Source organism: Euwallacea similis, chromosome 37 (genome assembly GCF_039881205.1).
Source record: "Euwallacea similis isolate ESF13 chromosome 37, ESF131.1, whole genome shotgun sequence".
Taxonomy (NCBI): domain Eukaryota; kingdom Metazoa; phylum Arthropoda; class Insecta; order Coleoptera; family Curculionidae; genus Euwallacea; species Euwallacea similis.
The window spans coordinates 561724-579065 of record NC_089645.1 but is presented as its reverse complement, the minus strand read 5'-3'; the positions used below and the strand labels follow the sequence as shown (position 1 = coordinate 579065).

The following is a 17342-nucleotide window of genomic DNA, read 5'->3' as shown; positions in this document are numbered from 1 at the left end:
CCACATTACAATTATGGCCTAAAATTCCTCCGTTTTTCTTGTTTTCATCTTAGCGATTTTCTTTCAACTTCAAAGTATAGTAAGAAAAATTCCAAATTAAAATTCCTCAAATCGAAATCGTGTAACAATGTAGTAAGGGATAAAAAAAATATTTAAAGGCGGAGTATTATCTTGTAAGTGGGTCTTGAAAGTGCGAACTTTTTACGACAGAGGGCCAATGTAAATATTTGGCATTCCTCGCATTCCGAACTCGCAGGTTCGACCGAAATGTCAAATTCTTTTCAGAAGTTTACTGTTTAGTGCGGTACAGCGTGTAAAAAATACAATAGGACTTCGTCAATTCGAGGATAATTATTATCAGAGTGCACTTCTTGAATTGTTTCAGTACGAGAAGCTGCAGTAGACGAGGTAAGTCATACAATGCAGAAATCCGCATACAAGTATTGATTTTTGGGGGTGGAAACCCTTTATTATAAATTACATTTTCTGCTGGATGTTCTTGTTTCATTTATTTTGGTTCACTTTCGTGTAACGTTAGCTCATACGCTGGGTTAGAACCAATTTCCTCCATATATTCGGCCAAATTCCTTAAAATGATGTTTCCATAAAAAGGTTGGTTGATGAACCTGAGAAGTCCATTAACCACTCGTGTTGTTTTCCATGCGGTTGTTTGTGCAATTTCTAGTGACCTAGTAATTTTTTCTTGTCAATTGTTCACAAGGAATTTCAAATATTTTGGGTATTGAGGTCAAAGAGGCTGGTGTTCACCTTTCTATTAGTGAGGATGTTTAAGGATCACTATTGGACATGCCACTTTGTCCACTCGTTGAGCCATTCACAATTTTAGTTAAGTGCTTGTCTACTCATTCAATGAAGCTGACAACCAAATTAACCTTCGGGGCAAAATTTTTTTCTGGTGGTATTCGTAGAGTAGTTTCTGAGGGTCTATTCCTCAAAATTATACCTAAGGTTCAGTTGAATGAAAGTCAGTCCAGGTGACCCTGAACTGTTATTTGAACTCTCCCATAAATGTAGTATTACTATCAATTTACTTTCACCACAGAATTGCTATCAAATTAATTTCATTTGTAGCACCGAAGCTATTCTTTGGGGTGATTCAAGTACCAGTTCTGGATCAACTGAAGCAACTTTCATAATACTGAATCTTAACACTATTTAGTCAACACCAGTAAACAGGAAAATCTCAGGGGAACTCAGTCCCTATCCAAAATTGATGAAAATTAGCAAGAAATTCCTAGCATTTTTTCCTCTTGAGCTGCTAAGAAAGTAAATTAGGAAAATACATTAAAGTTAAATTCAGCAGTAGTTCAGGACCTTAGTCCTCTGCATTTTTTATTGGTACTCTAAGATTATTAGGCTAATTTGTTATTGCTGAAAACTAAAGATTAGCGAAGATTCTGTAAGTTTAGTTGGTTTTAGCTCCACAATCTGATGAGCATTCTAAAGGAAATAAGGTAGAAGTTCTCCTTTGAAATTCTCATGTGGATGCCAATTGACATTTTACTGGTTGTTGAATTTTGTTAAATACAAATATGTATCTTTCGAGGCATATTGTATGTCCCTTCAGTAACAAGAAATCTGCATGTATATTTATAGTAGTGGTACTGAGTAAATTTAGGTATTGTTGGTAACTAGCAGATGCAGGACAAATAAAACGCAGAATAAAAGTCCCTTGTAGATTGAAACAATTTGGACAAAGAAGCAGGACAAAAAATCAGTCAAAATTCGGCTGCCACATTTCAAAACACGGTAACCAAGATTTATTCTAAAAATTAGTTTTCAACCTCCTGCAGCTGACCTGCTACAACTTTGCAACTGAGCAAAATAAGGTTCCCTATTTTATTTACAAAGAAATGTTTTGCGATAACAGTCATAGTTATCTGCATTAATTTCTTCAATTTAAATTTTCTATATTAAAACACGAAAATTCAGCACTTTTTTAGAATGAACCAACCACAGCATGTAGGAGAATCCTACAGCTTAACCATAAATATTATTCCTCTAAATTGCGACCGTGGCATGTCGGGGTGGTTCTGGTTTTCGTTCCTATTTAAAATGGTTTGCAGCCCCTAAAATGTGCATTTGCCTTGTTGGTAACTGGTGAAAGGAAAATGCCTTAGCTCCAAATATTAACTTGCAACAGATTGTGAACATCTGTTCAGCATGTGTTATAGTCCTCTATTTTTTGTGCACAGAATGTTTTATAATATTTCTTTATGAGTTATTATATGCCATAAGGCCGCACTGCATTTTCCTTTTTAATATTTATCTATGTGTTTTATTAAACGAAGAACCTGTCCGCATTTTGATTAAGGATAATCTCTTGTTAAGGAGACAGAGAAAGTATTTTTGCTCCTGTCGCCCACTTCGATAAAGCGCCGCAAATGCCCAGGCAAGTACGTACATTATCTAGCAAATAAGGTGGCATGCTAAGATATTTTAAAGATGACTCGAATTCTTCTTCAACATAAACCATTTACGACTGCATGACCAGTACTTAGAACATATTTAAACGTGTCGAGTGTCACGCCTCAATGCCTCGGTAAAAAAGCAGAAATTTGCCATTCGTCAATTACCGATTTATGGGCTTATTAAAAGGAATGGATAATGTCGAAACTTAATTTGGAAATAACGACTCATTGACATTGTTGTTGTCATCAACAATCTCGGGCTCATTACTATTTAGTTAGATATTGCGTACAAAGCCAAGATTCCTTATATCCTGTATTGTCGCACTTCGGTGTGTTTTAACAGTAAGCGCGACCTTAAGCATATTCCATTTGTATCAAGATTCGTTTATCATCAAATTGCCGTGCATCTGACCTAATTTCGAAGTGTTGTTAATGTTGCTGTTCAACGGCCGGGACAGCGAAGGTAACCACATCTATTTAAGAAAATCCCCAACCGTTTAGTAACCCCCTGCTCAGTTTTTTCTATCGACCGGTAATAAGAGATTAAAGTTGTAAAAGTTTAAACATTGTAGGTAACAGCTCCTTTAAAAATATCATCTACATTTTTGGCACCAAGCAAGGTGCGCCTAAAATGACGCGACAAGCGAAAAAATGTCTAGCAGGAACATAATAAAGGATAAATGCCAAATTCTTGAATCTGGAATGCGTGATGTGGTGAACATTTCCATTCCTACATATGAAAACACTTCATAGTTCGCATTTAGGAATGCGATTCAAATAATAAATAATGTTAAATAGTTCGCACAAACAGCTTATTTTCCAGCAGCAAATGTTTCAAATTCAGTTCGCTGTGATTCCACTGAACATTACATCGACTGGATATGTGCATCCAAAGCCTAAATTCATAATAGATTTTTAAAAGTCCCGGCAATTTAAGCAAACTAATAATTTAAATTGTAAAGTGGATCCGAACTAGGGAACCACTAACATTGATAACCTTGCATTCCACTGCGGATAACTCCATCAGTGGCGTCTTTACTGGTCACAAAAATATGTAGAAATTATTTCACAGTTTGAGTAATTACGTTCTTTCACAATCGATTTTCTAAATCATTAGCAGAACAGGAGGCCTAGAATGATCACGTCACTGTCCACTGTTGAAAACTGCAGTGGACCAAGGTTGGATGCAGCTGAAGAATCTCCTTTGGAAGTGCTTTCGAGAGCGGCCACTATGGTGCGACAGGAAAGCCAGCAATCGGGTGAGTTTCGGCATTTCATGAGCAACATTAAATTTTTTTAATAAAGATGCAAACTGGTTTAACACTTTCTTGGTTAAGAATTGCTCGGTCGAATTCCACGGAAAATATCGGCAATGTTCCATGGTTGCATGCGCTTTCCATCGGTATTTAAAAACTCTTTTAACATCTCATGTTGATAAGGAATGCCAATAAGGATTTTTTTGATTATTTCTGTCTCGATATTCTTAGTGAAGTGAAATCATCGTGTTGAAAACGGAAAGTGTCGAAGAAATGTGTTTTGCGAATTAAACAGTGCGTTCAGGGAAGTGGGTAAATATCACCAACGTCGTAGCAATTGATGAGAAGAACATTAATTATTAAGATATTTTTTTAAGAATTAATAAGGTATGAGAAAGTGCTTCATATATCAATCAATTCATGCGTAGCGCCAAGTGGGCATACATTATTTCCTCAATTATTCCAACACTTATCTAACATAAAAATGGCTGAAGGGGATGAAGTCGAGGTGAAGAACGAGGTGGGCAGAAATAAGTAACTGTCGCGTGAGAAAAAGCAGGGCGCCTCACTGCCTCCTCCAAAACGGCTGTACTAACATGAAAAGGAAAAAGTTGCCTTTTACCTACTTAAAACTCCTTCAAGAAACTTTTACGATATAGCCGAATTTTAAGTAATTTCCGAAATATTTGGGAAATTATGAAAGCGTGGCGCTAAGATAGAATTTTCTGATGATAGTTTCTTGACACGAAACGTTTCCGAACGTGATGGGTCATTGCAAACGAAAAGTCTTTCGAATTATGTGATGAAATTTCAAATTTTATGTTGTGAGTCGCGTGGAGTTAACCGATTTGCTAATTTCTAGCCAGTAAAATATTATGAAACTTCATAGTTTAAGCTTCTTTTTCACAGATCATCTGCGAAATGGAGGTGACTGAAGATTTTGTTAATTTCATACGGATGGCAACATATTATTTTTTTCCTGGGACCATTTGAAGATATGTGAAAATAAATTTCACATTTGCATTGCCACGTTACCTCCTCTACTTGACGATCAAGTTGCATTTTAATTTTATAGTCGTCGGTCTTATGTGGATTTCGATATTGTCGAGTGCCAATTAGAGGGCATCCGTGATTCAGAAGTACTTCGACGCACTTCAGGTAATGATTACTGGAATCATTTTAAGATAAGAAGTTTTGATAAGCAACGGTCTTTGACATCAACGTTGCGAAGGCGCATTTTTGAAGGTTTCTTTGAAAAAAATACCAATTAATTAACTTCTTCCAAGCCGTTTGACTTTTCAAGCACCAACTGCTATGGAATTAGCACATTTCTCAATGAAGAAAGTGTTTTTGTTGCACTCGAGGTGCGCATACGAACATGTCACTTAAATCGATTTAGCTTTGTGGTTTCGAATCAAAACACAGCCATAGACACAGCAAGGTAAGTCCAGCAAAGGCGCAATAACAAAGGCAGCTGCAAAACTTAGTAAAGGAAGCTCTGGGCTTATTAAGAATACGATTTGTCACGTATAATATGGATTAACCTGAACGCTCTGTATCTGAACTTTCCACAAATCGGCATTTATTCGATTAATTTCTGAAAATTCCCAAATGAGTAGGGGTTAATGCGGCCTCCAATTACGTAGAACGTGGGTATTTCCCATCAAAACTATCTGTGTTTGCTCACAAGACGGTCAGGCCTAGCAAATCATATTATTTATGTTGGCTGTGTGAACTCCATCGGCACTAATAAGAGGACTAAAATCGACAAACCAGAACTTCTTTAATTTAATTGAATGATATTGTTTGTGCCTTGCCTAACAATGAACATAACGGAAAAAGGCACTGGAAGGAAGTACGAATATAAAACCATAGAGCACATCGAAACGAGAATTTAAAGTACCTATTATTCCGGTAGAAATAACCGAATCCAAAGGCCTATAGTTTATGGTTTGGCATCAGTTAGCAACAAAAAATACTCTGTAATGGTCATACTGGAATTCAAGTCAATAAAATGCAAATTTTAGTGAATAGAAATACCGAATGATAGCATTGCACATTCCAAGCTTGGTGCCGGTAAAATTACAGGCATTTCCATCCATAAAACGAGATCCGTTTAGCTTATCAGGTTTGCCCTAAATACTTTTGTAATGGATGTTTCAATTTGTTTATAATATTTGGTGCAAAATGTTCCCACAAAGAAGATATCTATCTACGTCAGCGACAGTTTCAATGAATTGTGTACTTTATACCGTGTGAGTTTAAAATTAAGTGGATCATTCGATGGCACTTTCGCACTTTCAGTTAAGCTTTCATGAATCAAGAGCTGGAAAACTTGTCTAATTACCGAAGCGGTCAAAATTAACGCTTGCTGCAGACAAGTTTGACGTCCACTTTTGGCGGCGTTGACCCTCATATCTTTGCCGAATCGCTTTAAAATCAAAAGTTCACCTTCGGACGCGATAAACGCGCAATTCGGCAAAAAACCGGCATTGTCTCGGACCCATAAAGGAGTGCAGTATTTTTTCAAAGATGGTTGTTCATAATTCTGTAAATTAAACAGTAACAACAAGAGTTCACGGTCCGTGTACGCTACAAGTTAATGAAATCTGCAACTCGGTTTTACAAGGTCAATTTAGCCGGCCAAACAGCTTAATAAAGTTAACTTTATTGAAGAACTGCTAAGCTATTTGGTTCGCTTTTAATTGGTAAATTGCCTATAATAAATGCTCAATAAAAAAAGACACCAACAATGTCCCAGGCCGAATCGGACAATCGCTTGCGGTGACGATAGTTGAAAAACGCGTTCCTTAGATTTGTGCTGTCCAAGACTTCTGTTGGTCAATTTGTTTCCCTACCGCCTACAAGTAAAGAAATTCTTCACGTGTCTGTCTATACAAAGAACATCATTGACAAATTCCAATCGACCTACAGAATGCTGGCTTGCGTAAGGATGGAGGAATTTTAAAAGGATTTGTAACTGTACGGTGGCAAAAGATGACTTCTATAAATATTTGTAAACATTCACTTGAGAATAATTCGGTCTCTTGATACGTGTTAATTTTAATGCACATTGCAAAATTGGACACGTGAAACAAATGGATTGTTCTAACCCATTTTTCCGAGCATGATTTCTATAGTCCATTGCACATGCACTGCATCCCATCCTCCATTAATCATTAATCCGCACCATTACCTCTTTAAAAGCACTCAAGTTAACGATTATCGAAAATGTAGTAGTATTAGGCGCAAAGTGGATTTATGTTATACTCGCAATATAACGACGTTGCACTTCTACATTGCTTCTCAGAGATATTCGAAAGGTATTCAAACTTGTTGACAGTCAAAAATAAACTTTGAAAAACTGCCTACATTTTGTACAAATAAGCACTTCTTTCGTTACGTAAACATTTAGGATTCTTAAGCTGATCGTACAGCCAACGGGGAAGTGCCTGTCACGAAATAGCCCCGGCTAATCTCCCCTGTAAGGATACTTAAAACCCTCAAAGACCTATAGGACAGGTTAACCAAAAAGGGGGTCTTAACATCCTGCATTTTGGGCTCCTGTGCTTTTTAACGTTACAAATTTGGAGAACAATTTTGGAGTTTAGTTGGATTTAACTTTAAATGTGCTCAGTATAGAAGTACACGGAATCCATACTTACAGAGGGAGAGGGATGTTGTAACTTTGAAGTAGGGACGCTGTTAAAATATTTTACCCTATTTGGGAACACCCTGTGTTGGAGTAATTGTCATGTAGAATAGGGGGCTATACATGGTGTTTGGTGTAATACCGGATATTCTCATTTGTTTTACACCTTCCAGAATTTTCGGGTTATTTCGCTCAAATTTAGAGTACGAACCTCTTTTTAGAACCCTACAGGGGGATATTTTTGCTGCGTCATGTCTCTCATTTACATCGTTCAGAGCGCATGTCTTTTTTACTTAACCGATGTATTTTTTCCAAAATTAAGAAGGATTTATGTTAAGCTTTAGTTCAAACCAATATATTCCATATGCATAACATTTTCTTACTAAGGAAGTTTGGATTGTACTGCCCAGTGGGTGCACCGTTGTATCGCAACTTACAGAAATCTTAGCGAGAAGGTTGAGAACATCATTCAAGTCACTCTTTGTGATCTCATATTACCTTGTGTCGGGTTTTATCTATAATGTTGGCTTGCTTCATGTAGTCGAGGACAAAAAACAGACATTAGGCGAAACGTACGCGAAGCTGCGGAAATATTCGGGGAATCCTTTTACTTGTTTGTACCTCAGAAACTGTTGGAGAGCAAAATCAGTTAAATCAGGAAAAGTTGGCTCTTTAGGAGTCTCCTTCCCGTTTGAACTCAAGAGTGTTTTAGGTACATTAGGAAGACACAAACCAAAAACGGGTCTAAAAAAGTATCGCACAATCATGCGGGAATGGGGAATGTTCTGTTGTATTGTAGGTAAGGAGATCAATCTTAATATGGACAGAACCACACCTGCTTCGACCTTACCTAAGGCTTAGCCGACGCTTGAGCCACCTTGTGAGGTATATCGCGTATCACCGGTCTTCTCTATAAGAAGAACTGTACAATAATATCCTCCTTGATGGAGGATTCCCCCCGCTCCCCTGGCCCAAAAATTGTCAAAACAAGACATTTTTATCTAGAGAGTTCGAAATGTGGATGGATTAACCAAATACGTATTTTTAGAATACAGTGTGTGGATGTTTATTTCATATCTAGTACTAAAACATCATAATCAATAGATATCTAATACAACTGCTTATGGGTAAACATGCCACTTTTCGTTCTTTTTTTTCATTGTTTTTCTCGATTTTTATTAATTTTAATGCGATTTTCGTAGTTCCTGGTTGTAGATTATTTTTTTTATTGGTTGAGCTTGGACAGGAGCGGAAAGGGAGTCGGGAACTTTCGCCCTTCCTTGCGAATTAATATTGATTTATGCATGCATATTAAAAATTGCTTAATATTAACTAGTTCTGTTCACTGACTCATATTATTGCTCAGGTTGAATATTAGATGCGTCATACTTGTGTAACTGATAGCCCAACCGTTTTACTAAGCACTTTTTTAACACCAAATGTTATATTTTCAAAGCATCCTCGTGGAGGCCTTGTGCAAATATTACGATACGAAAAACTGCAGTTTTGTGTAATTATAACCATTTTTGATTAACCGTTCATTTGCTGATTATTGAGGTTTATCAACACTTAAGCGTTTAAAATAAATAACAGCTTTGTCCAAATTCACTTATCTCAGCTATGATTAGAACATCGGCTTTCCGTTAAATAATTTGGGCAGCATGTCAATAGATAATATGATGAACATATCCCCTTTAATTAAGTACGAAATAGTACAGTAGTGTCCCTATCTAATCAATTTCGTTGTTCCTATAGTTTCATTGACCGCTTCCAAACAGGCCAGTAGCCCGCGAAATAAGCACCTGTGTAACACAGTAATAATAGTCAAATTACCTTAAAATCAATTACTAATATGCCCGGCATTTCTAAGATTCCACTCCTAAATAGGGCAATTGAATTGATTACAATGCTAATTTGATAACTTATGTGCCTCACATTTGCATATTGCAAATGCATATGTCATTTGAATTTAAAATTCAACTGAGTCGCACGCCAAATTAAAAAGCTATAAAAATTCGAGTTCAATAATTTATGTCAATAAAAAGGTGCTATGTTTGGGCTGCAATAATGGCCGAAACGTCCCCAAGAGAAAACGACTGCTCCTAAATGGTAGTTAAAATGACAGAAAATTCTTCTACGTAGAAATTAAGCTGTCCCGCGGCCGATCGCGGTGTAATTCCCGTAAAGCACTGCTTCTCTATTTCTTTCTTAAATCTGTGGAATTTCACGTTTTTATTCGAGCTGGGCGGTACTAGTTCGACCGCATACCAAGCATCCTCCTGAAAAATTCCTCCTTCACACCATCGCATCTGTCTTGAAACTGGTAGAATTTAACGAATTCAACCCAACGAGTATATGCGGCTTGTTAGCATTCATTGCAGTACCTACTGCCCGCAGTACTGGGACGTAACCATATAAACTCTCTCATTCGTGCCGCCTGGTACTACAAGTGAATCTTCACGGATATTGTACTGATTTAATTCAGAGGCAGAAAGCCATTGTCGAGGCCACAATGTGCTTTTGAAAATCAGTTCTGGATAGCGCCAATTTACCGAGAAACATTTTAGCGATTGAAAATCAACAATAGGAGTGTTACTGTTAGTAAAGCTTGCCTGCGGCGCAAAGCGTTGTTGCTTTTCCTAAAATGGCAGACTACTTCTGCGGATGCGAACTGGGACAGACCATGATAATACATGGATGTTTTTTTAAAATTTGCTGGAAATTAAATTTGAAACCGAACAACTAGTCCAAGGATCAATTGCGACAACCTTAACTCAAGATTAATGGCAATTGAGATGTGATGTTGGTAAAATGTGGAATATATTAGAAATTTACTGCAAATTTATTGGAATCATTACCGACTGCGCGTTTAGCTGACAATCGTTTTATTTTCCATTCCATAGGCAGCAGCATACAGAGTGCTGTTAAGTTATGGATTAAATTCAATACAAAATCGAGTAATAGGTTTTGAGAACATCGCTCTGACCCTTTAATTTGTACATAAGACAACATAAGATTAACATATGTAGAACGTTTAGTTAAGTAGATTTATTTTCTGCGAGAAATAGTTTGTTTGGAATTTTCAGTACCCACAAGAGATCCAATGAATATGAAGCGAGTAATAGAATTACAAGGAAAAAATTCGTTTTATTGCTTATTTTCTTCAGTTGTCAGTGGTGGTACTAGAAGCGAAACGGGGAGACCGAGGCACTGCGACTAAGCCCTTAGGGGTCTTTTCGCATTGAAACTCAAAATTTCCTCAAAATCCGCTTCTTGACTTTACACCGACTTTTTTTTATATAATTTTTTCGCCCGCTGCCCAATCGAAAGAACGGGCGCATTCAGAGGATTGGCGACTGCTTGTTGCCTGTCAGTTTAATTTGAGAAGCAGCAGCTGTTAGTTCGGGTTTGTGACAATCGAAAACTCAAAATTCCAGTTTTCCAGCATAATACCGCTTTAAGTCGGCAAGAGCGAAACGTGCCGCTGCAATAAAGCGGTGCAGCGTTGGTGCTTCTTGAAGTAGCCCGACAAAACAAAATTCACCGCATTTAGTAGGTATTTTTTGAATTACATCTTATCTCTTATTTCGATTCGTCTTGCGTTATAATCGTCTTCTAGGTAATTGTGGAAGATCCGATTTACTTCCCATTCAGCCAGTGTAATTTTTCCCCACAAAACTAGCAAATTATATATGCAAAAGGAACCGACAAATGCCTCAAGCAGAGCTTATATTAACTTTGTTATTGTTGTTTTTACCCGGCATCATTGTGCGACGGCATTCTTCTTTCCTTACGTCAGTTGCATCTCGCATGAAATCAAGCTCATATGATAAATAATACCTCGTTTTTTGCCTTCTCTTTGCAACAGCTTTGCTGCTTTTAATGCGCCACACTGGATACATCCAATATAAATTTGTGCCTGAAGTGATTGTCGTTTGAGTGCCTGAATTTGCAGATTAAGTAACATTTTCGATCTTATCAGGATTCTGCAGATCAGGATAGATGGTTTTTGAATTGATAACACTCGGTTACGTACTTGGAATTTCTTAAAACTAATCCAATTTCCAATTAAACTGCGCCTCGCAGTTTTTGCTAATAAAACAATATTCCCGTATGCAGTACCTGGTACTGCCGGCCCGTCTTCGAAGTGACGTGTTGCAAGATTCCAAAGAAACCAAGGAGAATCTCGTGCTTGAACGTAAAAACAAAAAACCGGGGAACCGGTCAAAAACGCTGGGACAAGCAAATCGCACCCTTACGTATGTAGAACACAAAGCCGGCAGGTCGTTTGGCTCGAAAAAAAACTAATTACGTATACCTGGTCGGTCTACCTGGTACGATCTTATGAATGAACGGCGGTTACTATTTTCTAAGTGGTACTACGGCCCAATGGACCATCCCTGAAGTGTCAATAAAAGGTGTTAAGTGTCTTTGTATACCGATTATCGTTGGTGAGCCGGCAGTGTTTTTGTAATCCGTGACCATGGAATTGCCTTATTTTGTTAAAGAGTTGTTAGAATTGTCCGTAATTATGCGAGCAAAACACCGTTGGGCCGAGGAAATGAGGAATGCTAGTATTTTTTGGCAACCTTGGGTGGACAAAGGTACATTCGCGCCTCAATTTTTCGTCCTTATATTCAAAAAGTCATAAAAATCAGTTAGAAAGTTTTCTTTTTGATTAGATGATAAGCCAGTACATAAACAGACGACCAAGTGGAAGAGGGACCGGAGGCGCCTTCCAGAGTACTCACGAAAGTCGGATCCTAAAGTTCCTGAAACACTAGGCGTCGAGCCTTCCAGTCCTGAAGCCAGTATTTCGAATGGAGGAAGTCCATTAAGCCAGTTTGGTGGTAAGTTTATCTCAGACATTTTTCCTTCTCAGTTGGAGCCCTTTCAGTTTCTGAGACGTTCATTTCAAATTAGTTATAATTAATTAATTAGAGATATAATTAATAAACCTTTTTAGTTATCATTTTGAGGTATTCGCTAAAATCATTGGCAGTGCAAGTGAACTTATTGAGGCTTGAAAACAAGCATGCTCTCCATAACTAACACCACTTACATATTTTTGTGATGTTAAGCATTTTCAGTGCAGGCTAGTTTAGTTTTTTAATGCCTAACTATTTTTTAAATAAATTCCAATGAGATACGGGAAAATCGCTCTTCTAAGAAGGAATCGCAACAATTGAGTAAAAACACGTTGGCGCAGAATGTATTTCTTTGCGATTGAAATATTCAAAAACGATCTGAATATTCAAACGAATTTTTCCCTCAATTTTCAGTCATTACTGCCCACATTGAATGAGTACCCAGTGGGTATCCGTTTCGCCTCAAATGAACTTGCATTTATTAAGTAGAATAGAAGATGTATTTTCAGTGAGAAATAGTTTAGGTTTGGAATTTCTAGCATTTATGCTTAAGTAGGTGCAATGAATATGAAGTAAGTAATAAAATTACGAAATGGATTCCAACAATTAAAATATACTTACTTGCAAATTTCCATTTTGCAATTTTACTTCTCACTGCATATTCATTGTACCTACTTGCCTGTATTGTACCTTTTGCGTAAACCCTAAAAATTCCAAATCTAAATTTATTTAACACAGCACCGTGTAACTATAGGTGTCGATATAATATAGTTCATACTTCTGGCCCCATTTTATGGCTGTCGATTCAACTCGCTTAAACCATTAAAGGTGTTGTTCCCTATGTTTGTTCAATGATTCCAATATCGTTTGTTCAGTAACATTTTATCTGTGGTTATACCGTATGTAAACATACATTTTTATTACTCATTGCAGGGAATCGATGTAAATTTATTTATTGGTACAACCTTCGATTGAGGTCTCCTAAATGGGAGTCCCCAGTTTTGAAACTCTTATAATGTGCATTCCTTCGTGTCTCATATGCAAATAAAAATACTGGTGCTGACTTATAAGAGTTGTTTTGCTTTCACATATTTAAGCTCATAAAAAACGTGTTTAGGGACCCATAGATTCTGCCTCTATAGATCTTTTAATACATATTTTAATAACAACTCTACCTTCTAATCTGTCCTTTAAATCTGGAGTAAACTGGCCATATGCTTTTGCAAGTTAAATTTTGAATCTCCCAGTATATCGAACTGATCTGATTCTTGCACCGATTTTATAATTATTACTAATGATAACACGACAATATTCATATTGAATATTCGTAACGAGTCTGTGCGGAATTGCGAACGTCCTGAAATTGTGAATTTAGGAAATAAATCCGAACATTTTGAGGTAAAACCACAGAGTTTGTTTTCCTCTTTATGTACACTGAGTGAGTGGTTATGTAAGCTTCTCTTATTTTACAGGAATCCAAATAAGAAAAGACTTAAACTCCCCATCCGTCGTGGATTCGCCACTCGATATGACGGTAAGACAAAGAGGAGAGCCCCCATCCTACGATCAAACTATAAGTAATCCGGGATACCGATCGAGTTTCCGGACTACTGTTATACATAACGGGGCACCGCCCATGGTTAGCAACCGGGACCATTTGCCCTCAGGTTAGTATCAATTTTTTTCAATGATTTGTTTGTTTGCCGTGATAAATGAATTCGTTCAGTAAATATTTATGATCCAACATACCTTAGCTTATTAACTTTAGAAGTAATTGTTTTAAGCAAGAAGCACGCATTTTTCTAAGCATCTAAAATGAACGTAGAAATATCTCTGGAATACGTACAGAGTTAGCTAATAGTATATTGCCGGATGATTATCATTCTGGGATGTACTGCTGTAGATGACAAACAAATAATAAAATAAACGTTTTTAAAAGCACTGACTTATCTTAGATTAAAGCTAAGATTTAAGTGACACAAGCTAGATCTAGAAATCACCCGAATTTACCTAGTTTATGAAAGGAAAAAATAATAATCATATTTTCCTTTAGGAATCTCTATGTGTGATACAGTCATCGAAGAACACTTCCGAAGGTCGCTGGGTCAAGACTATCATACCATATTTCAAAGCAGTAGTCACGCCAAGGAAAAAGAAGAATCATCAAAACCCCAGGAAACGGTAAGATGTGTTTCTATGAACGCACTGAGATTTGGAAGATAGTAATTAATATACTGGTTGTCTCGAAATTAATATCCAGTAGTTTATTAAAGTCAAAATTCGAAGGAGTTTCGTTATCAAGTTACAGATTATTAATAACATTTGTTAGGCTGTAAAACACGCAACTTTGTGGATTTTATAGCTTGGGTATGGACATCTTGATTATTCTTATGTAGGAGACCTTGTGCAATAGCTACTTTCTTTTCGTTTCAGGCCAACACGAAAGTAGTAGAATTCCTAGACGAGACAGGGCTGAGTGTGGACGATCATTTTGCCAAAGCTCTGGGCGACACCTGGAAACAACTCAACCAAAAAGAACAACTGAAAACCAGGGATAACGAGAACAGTTTGGTGTCAGCAAAGAACTGAGGTCCTTAATCGTATTGTTAAGCTACACCGTTATGTATCCTCCTGGTAAACTGTTGCACTTCATTTAATGAACTCCTATAAAAATAGATCTTTAGCTCGTAAGATTGTCTTTCTGTATGGGGTGTTAGAGTGAAACAAGCCCTATCGTGTTTAAGTTTCACAGGGCTTTGTTTATTTCGATTCTTCCTAGTCGCCGACAATTTGTTGAAGTGACTTAGAAAGCACTGAATTTGAGGCACTATTTGGGGAAAAATGTTTTAGAATAGTAGGGTTGTAGTATACATATGTTGTATTGAATGTGGTAAATGTGTGGTTGGGTCTGTGGTTTAAGTCTTTACCGATTTTTCGCCAGTCGGCTGTAATTTCGTTGCTGTTTAGTTGAGACATAATGTATATAGAAAGTAGTACCCATTTCAACACTGTTTTATGTTCAACACTGCGTTTTTAATTTTATCTATTATAGGTAAAATTGAAATTACCAGCCAAAAGCTTGAATATTCTTTGACTGTCAGAATATTCTTTTCCTATTCACTTTGTGACGAATTAAATTATTATTTATTACTTCTGGGCCTGAAGTCAAGTATCTATAAATTCAAATTTTCCTTACAATGTATGTATTTTGCTTTTGTATATAATGTTTCTAAGTTGAAATGTTTGTATATGACGAAACTATTAATAAATTACTTAGGAATCATTACTACTGATGCTTGTATGAATGCCTGCGTTGCAAGTTATGTTGTATATATTCATGTGATTCTGTTATAACTTAAAAAAATACAGTTAAAATATGTAAAACATTGTCGTGGTTTTATTTTGGTCAAACACCAATAGTTTCAACAAGTGCAATGAAGGGCATTGAAGCATAAAAAACTAATGTATTACACTTGGTAAACAGGGGTTTAACATTTATTTAGATGCACGTTAACTTTATTTTTGACCTATTATCAACGTTAACATTATACAAGTTCTCTTTGAAGAAATTGATGTAGTTGTTGTGACGTCATTTTCTATTTTCATTCAGTTCTTACCTATAATATGTAGACAGCATGAAACGAAAAAAAATTAACGGAATATTTTAAATACCTGTTTATTCCTATTTTATGAAAAAACATTGATTTGTGAGAGCTTCTTATTAAATACGGCCCACAACATTTCAGTGAGCAAGCTCAACCTACAATATTTATTAAAAGTTCCTTTTTTTAGATGAGAAGATTCAAATACAAATTGGTGTCCCGGTTAACCGCAACAATGTGCTAACAAGAATCAAAAGCAGAGAAGAACGGTCAAGTAAAGGGTCGCCTTAAACCAACTCACGTTTCAATGTATTCTTGCCTTCATGAGAACTCATCCCTGAAACCATCTTTTAATACCTCCACATCAAGAATTTCAAAAAATTTCAGTTTTCATACCATTGATGGTCCTTTAAACGTGATAATACGAAGATGTGAGATAATACAGAGAGTTGCTTTTCTTGAGGTTAGTCCCCTCTTACTGACTAATTTTTTTAATGCCTACAATTTTTTAAAGAGGCTTATTGTGTTTTTCATGTTGTGAACTATAACAAAGTACGGACTACTTAGTTCTGATTCGGAAATCAGGTGTTCAAAATACTTTTATAGTTTATTTAGTTCTTGACTTGGACGTCTTAGTACGAATTTACAGGGTGTTCCATAAGTCAACGATATCCCTTGAAGGGCGAATAGGCCAACTCAAAATAGTCGATTTAACTAAATATGCCCTAGTCCAAAAGTTGATAATAACCGACATACAGGGTGTCAAAGGTGAAAAAATAAATCACACTTATTTTAATACGTTTCCGCTACTTCGAACAAACACGAAATTTTGTATTCGGGAATTTCTTGAAATGGCAAGTTCAAATTTACCTACGATTTCGGTATATCTTCTATAGGACGTCAGAGGCGGCCATTGGGGTTCATTTAAATTGCCAAAACTTTTTTGTGCCACGATGTATGTCATTTTAGACTAGATAAATCTTTTCTCTCATCTTTCCTGCTTAAAAAAGGTATATCCTATGGAAATCGCTAGAAGAAACGGTTTCCGAGAAAAAAGCATCTAAAGCTGATGATGCACGCATATTTATTGTCTATTAATTTTTAAATAAATATTGCTGTTTTACTTTTTAGTAAATGTATTGCAAATTTACTACAGAAGAAGTTTATTTTTATGGAGTAACCATGAATCTGATGATCATAAATATGTATACGTAGGAACAACTAATAAATGTTTTCTTTAACGCTAAGGTAAAACTGATAAAAAACTTTTTAAAAAATCCATTCATACTATAGTATAATACTATATTCTATACTTTAGTCGTTTCATGCTAAACTATTATTTACCAAAAGTAGAAAATAGTAATTTTTTTATATAGTGTGTCCCAAATTTTTTCAACATGTATTGGGATCTGCAATTTGTAACATACAGTTGTAGAAAAAATTTTGTTTGCAGCTCGTGTGCGAAATCTCTTCGGTGGTTTCGAACGAGTTTTGACCTCGGCCTCGGCCTCGGCTATGGCTCGTCAAAAAAT

General features: G+C 36.4%; 2 protein-coding genes across 5 annotated transcripts in view; one reads left to right on the top strand and one right to left on the bottom strand.

Annotated features, from left to right (window-relative positions):
* LOC136418748 (uncharacterized) overlaps positions 1 to 17342 on the bottom strand; it is a 130672-nt gene that overhangs the window by 98366 nt on the left and 14964 nt on the right. The window lies entirely within an intron of this gene.
* Positions 224 to 15594, top strand: Tgi (Tondu-domain-containing Growth Inhibitor). Of its 4 annotated transcripts, none has more exons than XM_066404880.1 (6): positions 224 to 408; positions 3553 to 3691; positions 12023 to 12190; positions 13681 to 13875; positions 14262 to 14389; positions 14642 to 15594. In XM_066404880.1, exons 2-6 carry the CDS (start codon positions 3568 to 3570, stop codon positions 14795 to 14797), a joined length of 771 nt encoding a protein of 256 aa, XP_066260977.1. In that variant the 5' UTR covers positions 224 to 408; positions 3553 to 3567; the 3' UTR covers positions 14798 to 15594. The 4 variants fall into 4 exon arrangements, with proteins under 4 accessions (XP_066260977.1, XP_066260976.1, XP_066260975.1 ...); XM_066404879.1 differs by having other exon boundaries at positions 3505 to 3691; XM_066404878.1 differs by having other exon boundaries at positions 225 to 408; positions 3550 to 3691.

What these genes read in the sequence shown, in the direction of transcription:
- Tgi (XM_066404880.1), top strand. Translation starts at nt 3,568, where the DNA reads ATGATCACGTCACTGTCCACTGTTGAAAACTGCAGTGGACCAAGGTTG. An exon ending in ACAGGAAAGCCAGCAATCGG is followed by an intron (nt 3,692 to 12,022) that starts GTGAGTTTCGGC and finishes CTTTTTGATTAG; the next exon opens with ATGATAAGCCAGTACATAAA. An exon ending in CCGGGACCATTTGCCCTCAG is followed by an intron (nt 13,876 to 14,261) that starts GTTAGTATCAAT and finishes ATTTTCCTTTAG; the next exon opens with GAATCTCTATGTGTGATACA.